At 41.9% G+C, this 7,921-nt stretch overlaps 2 protein-coding genes across 2 annotated transcripts in view; one reads left to right on the top strand and one right to left on the bottom strand.

Annotated features, from left to right (window-relative positions):
* Positions 1–7: 7 nt before the first annotated feature.
* On the bottom strand, positions 8–2,967 carry LOC116377429 (DIS3-like exonuclease 1). The gene is made up of 3 exons (XM_031839070.1): positions 2,512–2,967; positions 1,226–1,461; positions 8–294 (listed from the first exon to the last, which is right to left on the bottom strand). The coding sequence occupies exons 1-3, from the start codon at positions 2,791–2,793 to the stop codon at positions 84–86; spliced, it is 729 nt and encodes a 242-aa protein (XP_031694930.1). The 5' UTR covers positions 2,794–2,967; the 3' UTR covers positions 8–83.
* A 1,422-nt stretch (positions 2,968–4,389) lies between these two features.
* LOC116377428 (uncharacterized) overlaps positions 4,390–7,921 on the top strand; it is an 8,007-nt gene continuing 4,475 nt past the window's right edge. The window contains exons 1-5 of the mRNA XM_031839069.1: positions 4,390–4,732; positions 5,175–5,377; positions 5,878–6,015; positions 7,141–7,258; positions 7,426–7,612. Coding sequence (XP_031694929.1) covers positions 4,607–4,732; positions 5,175–5,377; positions 5,878–6,015; positions 7,141–7,258; positions 7,426–7,612 — 772 coding nt within the window. The 5' untranslated portion in view covers positions 4,390–4,606. The remainder of the gene's footprint in view (positions 4,733–5,174; positions 5,378–5,877; positions 6,016–7,140; positions 7,259–7,425; positions 7,613–7,921) is intronic.

The following is a 7,921-nucleotide window of genomic DNA, read 5'->3' as shown; positions in this document are numbered from 1 at the left end:
GAGAGAATGCAGCTTCAACACATGAAGCTTTGACTTCACTCGGCAGGACTGCAAGTTGCTGCCTGAACTCAATGCCACCTCCGTTAGTTGTTGATACAATAAAAAGCTGAGGATATTGTAAAGATATTGTCTAATGTACCGTAGTGGTAGAACTGGTCTTGAGACTGGAGACCAGTGGAGAAGTACACAGCCTGTGACATGGCAGTAGTGGCCATGATCCTCAGCAGCCTGTTCACCAGCGGGTCCTGTGGGTCCACAGCTTGATCCAGAGAGTCCGCTAGAGCCTTGTTGGTCCTGGAGGAACAGAACCACCCGTTAGAATACGACAGTCAGACAATATTTCTAAGTTCCCTTTTATTCTTCATCTGTGAAAACAAAAGTTTTGGCAAATTTGTTTCTCGTCAGGATCAGGTAGTGTTTGTTGTTGTAATACTCATTTCGGCCACAAGAGGCTGCCGTGCACCACTAAACCGTGGTCTGAAAACGACTCAAAGCATTAATGTCTTTCTACCAGGAGAGGTTTAATTTCTCAGTTTACTCTAAACAAAAGATACATATATTTTGTGTTAAGTTATGTAATGTAACGTCTTTCTTATGGCTGGAACTGGATCTTAATCGGGCGCTGAACTGCCATTAAGGGGAAAATGTATGCTTTCAGTGTTATTTAGAACGTGGGGCAGTGGTGAACTCAGACCGTATAGAGGAAGTGGACGTAGTCATCGTGACGTCACCCATTCGTTCGGCGTTGTTGGCCGTCGCCATCTCGGACTACGGCCGAACAAATCAAGAGAGAAGTAGAGTCATTTTCTCATAGACTTCTATACAACCAGAGGAGTCGCCCCCTGGTGGACACTAGAGAGAATGCAGCTGTAACACATGAAGCATCGGCTTCACTCGGCAGAACCGGAGGTTGCCACCTGAGTGCACTTCAGCCTGTTGTGGCCAAAACGAGTATTACAACAACAAACACTGAGAAATATAATCCTGACCAAAAACAACAAAATGTACCTGGCAGAACATTTCCCCAGCTGTGTCACAGATGAAAAAGGGAACTTAAAAAGATTATTCTGGCAATAATTGTGTTTTCCACCATAAATACAGCAGAGAAAACTATTCAGACTTAGAGAAACGGATCACAGGAATGATCTTTTCTCACTTGCCTCTTCTGCACAACAAACATGTGAAATGAGTGAAGACACACACACAGCTTCATAAAATCAGTCACCCGGTATCGATGGCGAATCCCCAAGCGGCGGCGCTGTCCACCAGCTGGCTGAAGAACTCCTGCCGTGGCGGCGGGTGCCGCCTCAGCAGGGCCTGGTGAGGGAAGGCCTCCTGGATCTTGCGCGCCACCCAGTGGTTGGCGTAGATCATGCACTCGGCCACGGTCTCGTGGACCTCCAGCGGCTGACGGGGGACCAGGGCTGTGATGTTCCTCTCCTCGTCCAGCTGGGCTCGCACCTGAGGAGGGATTTCAAAAATACACTCAGGACTTTTATGTCGTGTAGAAAATAGTCCCCCAACAAATGCACCATTTCCCCTAATTTTGGTTTCCAACACAAACAACACAGGAAATAGTGAAACTCTTATTCCAGTAGGTCAAATAAATAACGGTTATCTTGAACACCATGACAGTATTTCACAAAATAATACCGCCATGTCACTTTATGATGACACCGAGTGTGATGCAGCTCAACCCATCACACGTATCTAAATAAGGTAAAAGAGGTTTTATTAGAGCATCTTATAGACGAACAACAAGAAGAGTTCGTATCTTGTTTTGATGGATGAACCAGTAAATAAAACACACGAGTCTCTGAGCACCGGATTTTAAAACCCGCTGCAGACCAGTTCAGTTCTCACAACACACTGGGAGGAAACATGTCTTCATGGAGCTGGTTCTGTGCAGAGCGGCAATGTAATGTAATGTAATGTACCACTACATCTGGAAACAAGACATTATCTGGACAGTTTATGGTCAGTGGGAGGTATGAGCAGCTTTTATATCGTGTTTCTGTGTGAAGCATGTTTTACTTTCTTTTCTTAGGTTCAGAAACCAAGTGATACAACAGAGTATTAAAGCCGTTATAAGTGAAATGATCGATCCTACGGAGCCGGGGACGGAGGTGGGGTTGTACTCAGACTCAGTACTCAGAGATGAAGACAGAAATTTAGGAGAAAAACAACTTAAATTTTCTCTGAGATGAAAGTGATTCATCGAAGGAACCACGTCGTTACAGCGACATCATGCACAGCGTATCTGCAGCAGTTTAGTGTTTGTCTTTAGAACTTGAGTCGACTGAAGTCTTTATTTATACACGGTATTAAAGATCACGTGGAACGGACACGAACAAGAAAACATTTACTCATTTACTGGAAATCATCACAGTGGACTATTAACAATACGTTACTTCATGAAAGAATGAAAGCAGTTATTACAAAGTATTAAACCAGCTTGACAAAGATGAATCCTTTATTTTGAATAAGGAAGGACAGAGGAAGCACTCCTACCTCCACCCCTTCCAGCTCCAGCGCTCCTCCTCTGTCCCTCTGTGCCCGGAGGTGTCTGGCTACACGAGTCAGCGTCTCCAGACTCCGGGTGAGCCGAGCCAGCTCGGCGTCCCTCTCCTCGGACCCGAGCCCGTCCAGCTCCGGCACCTCGGCCGGCTCCCCGTCGAGGAGCGCCTGGGCCAGCTCGTAGTGGAGCTGGTAGGAGGAGCGGATCAGCGTGCGACCGTACCACACCTTGTCCACGGCGAGGGTTTGTGCGTCGAGCTCCCACATCACGCTCATCGCGTACCTGGAGAGTGGACACGAGTGCACATCAGTATCACGCTACAAGGTTAGAAGGTTTATATTTGTCGTGGTACGACAGGGTTACACAACGAAATTTAGATTGTAGTCCCAATTTGCTACATAGGAAAGAAAACAAGAAACAACTATATCATATATAAGGGTGGAGGATGAATTCAATTCAGTTCTGGTTTAATCCCCCACTGCAGAGCCCTCCTGTCCTGGGCCCTGAACATGTCATGTTTGGATGTTTTCTATTGCTCCTCTGTTAAACGTTTACAAGAACTTCTTAGGTTTTCTGAGCTTTCTTCACCAGGATGGAGATGTGGAGTGTGAGGACCACGTCAGGTTGTTTGTGATGTCGTTAACTTGCTCCTCCTCAGCTCCAGTGATGCAGACAGATGTGTGCGTCTTCGCCTCCTTTTGTTTTCTAAAATAAACAATCTTACTTTATTTGCTTGTGTGTGTTGAATTTGAGAGCCTCTGTGTTGCATGTCTTGTTAGTACTTGACAATGTTTAAGAGTCTCCTGAATGATGATACTACGTATATTAATATTCTCACTTTTTTCATTATTTGTGCACGCATTGTAAAGCGTCAATATTGTATAACCTTTTAAATGTAATCTTACATTCTGTTTTTAGGTTTATTTTGTAACATCTGCCTCTTGGGACTACAGATGAAAAATAGCCTCTTGGCTAACTCTGGTGCATTTACAGAAATGTTTTTATTAGTGTGCACTGTCCCTTATCAAATAAACTAATAAAATAAAATAAATAAACTAGTGCAATTGTGAACCTATGTTTTGTATTGTGTATTTGTCTTGAATAAAAATATAGTACCACATACATCAAGATAAGAGCCATCATAAGTAGTTCACTCATTTCATCTTCAACAAAGGATATACACATATATTGTCATGCTGTAACAACATTGTGAAAAAGGAAAAATAAATGTGGCAAACGCATTAGGTATCGAAAGATGTCTCTCCCCATCGTGGTTTGCATTGGAGACTGACAAACTGAAAGATCACTGCAGGTAGAACTTAATTGAAAGGTGCTCCTGATTGGTTAGTGACCTAGTCACCCTAGGCATCTATCATTTGATTGGTTGAGGGGCAGATGCCATGAGGCAGCCATGAGCTGATTTATAAATAACCATCTACAAGTCTGGTGAAACTAAAATAACACTTGTAGTACTACAGGAAGGAGCTCATTGATATATGAAGTGATTTTGGTCATGATACACTTATCAACAGTAAAGCTATTGATTATTATTTAATAAATATTCACTAAAATTAATCTAAATCATATTTTTTTCAAAATAGCACTTGTAGTACAACAAGGAGGAGCCCATTGATGTGTGAAGTGATTTTGGTTACACTACATTGCATGACAGTGAAGCCATTGAATATTGTTGTAGGATGTATTTTCCGCATTGCACTTTGTAGACGGTCCCTGCGCACTCGTCTCGCAGCCGGCCGCTCATTGAGACCAATGCAGATTGTCTCGGCCCGTTTTAATTCAATTAAGCTTGTAGCTTGTTGTCTACCTCACTACGGTTACAGGGAGGTATCGTTTGTATTTTAGCAACGTTTCGTTAACGATTTATTGAACCGGGAAGTCCGAATCTGTCAATATCTTTCTAACTTTACCTAACCCAACAACAAGCCAGAATGCCAAAAGGAAAGCACGATCAATCGTGACACATCAGCGCAGATCTGGTTCGTCCGGTTGGGTGATGGAGATGGAGCCGCCTCTCACGTTATCACCGACTGAACGAGCTTCTCTTCCGATCACATTGTGTCAGATATCATGGAGGCCGCTGCGCTCCTGCTGCTGCTGCTGCTCGCGCTGTTGGGGGTTTCTTCCACGCTCGGCTTTTACGGAGACAGCATGACGTTCATGCCTCTGAGGAGGAAGACGGATGGGACATTCAAGGTATTGTGTTGTTTTTTTAATCATCGTCATCATATTTTATTATATGTATATATGTAATTTGTTTTTCAATGTTATCACAACATTGGAAGTTTACCAAAGGTATTAAAAGCAAAACCACAAAAAAAGCAACTCTACTGTAGCATAAAGGATTTATCATTTTTTATTTCATAATCAAGCTTTACTGTTTGAAAAAGCTTCCTGCGTAAACTATGACTAAACAGTCAGAAGAACAAACTTAAAAACATATTTTAGAACCCATGTTCTTAACATCAGAGCGTGGAGGGAGTGCTCCTCGGCTTGTGAAACACCTGCACGTCATTCATACCTCCTGTTGTCATCTAAATATGGAGACACCTACAACCCGCCGAGACGAAAAACTAAAACGAAAGAAGTGCTTTAAAAGTATTCATGGTATGAATGCAGTGCGTGTTTTATTTTGCAGGTGACCTTTCATCGCAGACAGAACGGTAGAAACAAATGTGAGAGTCAGTCATCCCACAGCTGTGAGGACGGGGTGTGCACAAGCTCCACTGAGTCAACTGTCCTGCAAACGGACGAGGACGCCACCGGACAGGGGCGCTGGTGCCAGTCTGAGAGGCGCACAGCAGCGACCATCTTCACCAATAAAACCTCCTTTTCTCTGAGGTAACGTGAACACACATGTCTTCTTCTCTGCAGGCATCAGTGGACGTGTATAGTGCTTCCTCTGTTGTTGTGGCCTGAATGCAGAAGTCGGGAGAAATGTAATAGAGTGTTAGTAAACGAAGCCTCGGTTATAACACCAGGCATGTCTGTAAAGACTTTCAAAGTTCATTATGAAGGCTCAATATTTTTCTTTTTTTATGATTTATATATTTTTTTAAGTTTTCAGAAAATGATTACAACATCAGACATTCGACATGAACCCAAAAAACAATTATGACGACATAACGACATAAACATGTATAGCCGTAAACAAAGGAAATGATTTAGAAATGCTTTAATAAATACATAGAATAAAGCTGAATAACTATAAATAAATGATTGTAAATAAAATGAGATACACAGTAAAAAAATAAAACAAATAATAATAATTGTGTGTGTGTGTGTGTGTGTGCATGTGCATAAGTATATTTATTTAACCCATTTAATTTTGTTCTCCTCAGGGACTCGGGCTGCTGCTGGACGTCCAATGTGGAAGAAAAGACTAACTGGACTTCTCTCGCAGAATTGGACCTGGGAAGTCGATCCGACTCTCACGGCCTCAACGGCTGTCCCGTCACCACAACGGTGTCTTCTCTACGGTACGAACCTTCTCTTTAACTGGGATTAAGACACGAAGCAGAGCTCTGCAGGTAAAGCAGAACACAGGAGGAATGGAAACAAATATTGTGCGACATCACTGTGTGCCGGTACTGGATCTCCAGATTTCAGCGGATCGGGAAGAAGCCTGAGGACCAGTTCTCAACCACATAATACAGAAATATGAACAAACAAATGAAGAAAAAGCTCCTTAATAATAATAATGACAAGAGCTGGAGCTCAAAGTTCAAAAAATAAAAGGTAGACAATAAAAAGAATAGAAGCTCAAATATATTATTACAATTAAAAACAGAGACCAATAAGAATAATAGACATTATGTTTACATCAACACCACCTGGATCAAAAACTCTTTCTTTGTTCAAGCACACTAAATGTAAAGTTGTAAATCACTTTGTTGAAAAGCATCGTCCCCGACAAATAACATGAATTTAAATGTGTGTTATACAAACTACATGACTATGACATCTGAGATGTTGCACATAAGTTACTGCACATTATACAATACGTGCACGAATTGTCGACATGGAATATCAATCTCATTTAGGTTACGTTAGTTTTGTTCCTTAATGTCGTCCAACGTTGTGCCGGCACAAAAGATACTTCAAGCAAAACACATTAGTTTGAAAGTCGTGCTAAGAAAAACACGTTGTCAGTATTTCATAAACTGCTGTAAGACTGTGTCGTTATTTGAGAGAAATAATATTGTGTGCATAGATAAAGACTTAAATCTTTGGAAAATGTGAACAAAAAGAAAACATATTGCGTTTATATTTCTGTTCATACACACACATGTATTTTCATATTTACTCAGTATGTAGCCTGACCTGCTGTCTTATCAGAGACGACTCCCTTCTCTGGGATTTTAAATTAAATTTCATTGTTGTTGAGGATTAGGATTTTAGAGGTCTGAAATGGTGGAAGCGTCCACAAATAAAAAAACATGTTAAAGAGAGAAAAAATTTAGAATTTTCTGTTACATTTCTTTTTTATTTTTACTTTCTCGTCTCATAATTTCGTTAATCTTCAGGTAGAGAACCAGTGGCATAAAGATCAGAATAGGTCACACATGTAAGTGTGAACATTATGCCTTTTGATTTTCTTGCAGTGTGCCTCAGAACTGCTTTTCAAGGTTTCAACTTCTGGCACACGACCCAGACGGAGATCACGTGAGATGCCGCTTTGCTCCAGACGCTTCGGCTCCGGCAAACTTCACTATGGATGAGGTAATGCTTTCCAACAGGGAGGCAGCGACATCATCTTCCTCATATATTTAGCTTTTTATTATGTCTGTTCACAGGCGTCCTAAATTAAGCTCCAAAAATGTGTTCTTCTAACGTCAAACCCGAAGAGACAAAATGATTTCACCATCTTCGTTTGATTCTCCTCCCAGACTGCTTGTGCGCTGACGGCTGCAGGTCAAGTCGCCGTTGGTGTCCACGTGTTTGAGCTGCTGCTGGACGACTTTCCGCGCAAAAACATCACTTTGACCTACGCAGATGGATCATCGGTGCTGAGGGAGGCCTCCGACATGAACGCACCGCCTCTCTGCAGAGTGAAGCTGCAGTTCTCCATGGAGAGTAAGTAGGACGCAGGAACAGTGGATGTCTGACCCTCAAGGAAACCAACTTGACTGGTTTGTGACAGCGAATTATCTTGTTGATAATCTCGTGGGGAAAAGAGTGAAAAAGTGATGATGATTAAGTTGATATTGAGGAGAAGACATAGCATTACATAATGCCTTATTTGCATAAAAAACATAACATTTCAGAACACTTGTAATACAATAAATAATGATCTTAATGTGAGTAATGAAGTGGTGAAGTTTCATGGTGATATCTATGAGTTCATGTTGTGACCCTATTCACCTGTAGAGTCTTCTTAATGTG

The sequence above is a fragment of the Anarrhichthys ocellatus genome, unplaced genomic scaffold (assembly GCF_004355925.1).
Source record: "Anarrhichthys ocellatus isolate YVR2014 unplaced genomic scaffold, GSC_Weel_1.0 scaffold1237, whole genome shotgun sequence".
NCBI lineage: Eukaryota > Metazoa > Chordata > Actinopteri > Perciformes > Anarhichadidae > Anarrhichthys > Anarrhichthys ocellatus.
Note: the sequence above shows the minus strand (reverse complement) of the source record. Positions and strands in the feature narration are given on the sequence as shown.

Excerpts from the sequence above, each read along its gene's own strand:
- LOC116377429 (XM_031839070.1), bottom strand. The coding sequence starts at position 2,793 with ATGAGCGTGATGTGGGAGCTCGACGCACAAACCCTCGCCGTGGACAAG. Across the intron at positions 1,462-2,511 it reads TGGAGCTGGAAGGGGTGGAG|GTGCGAGCCCAGCTGGACGA; the intron begins GTAGGAGTGCTT and ends ATCCCTCCTCAG. Across the intron at positions 295-1,225 it reads GGATTCGCCATCGATACCGG|GACCAACAAGGCTCTAGCGG; the intron begins GTGACTGATTTT and ends CTGTTCCTCCAG.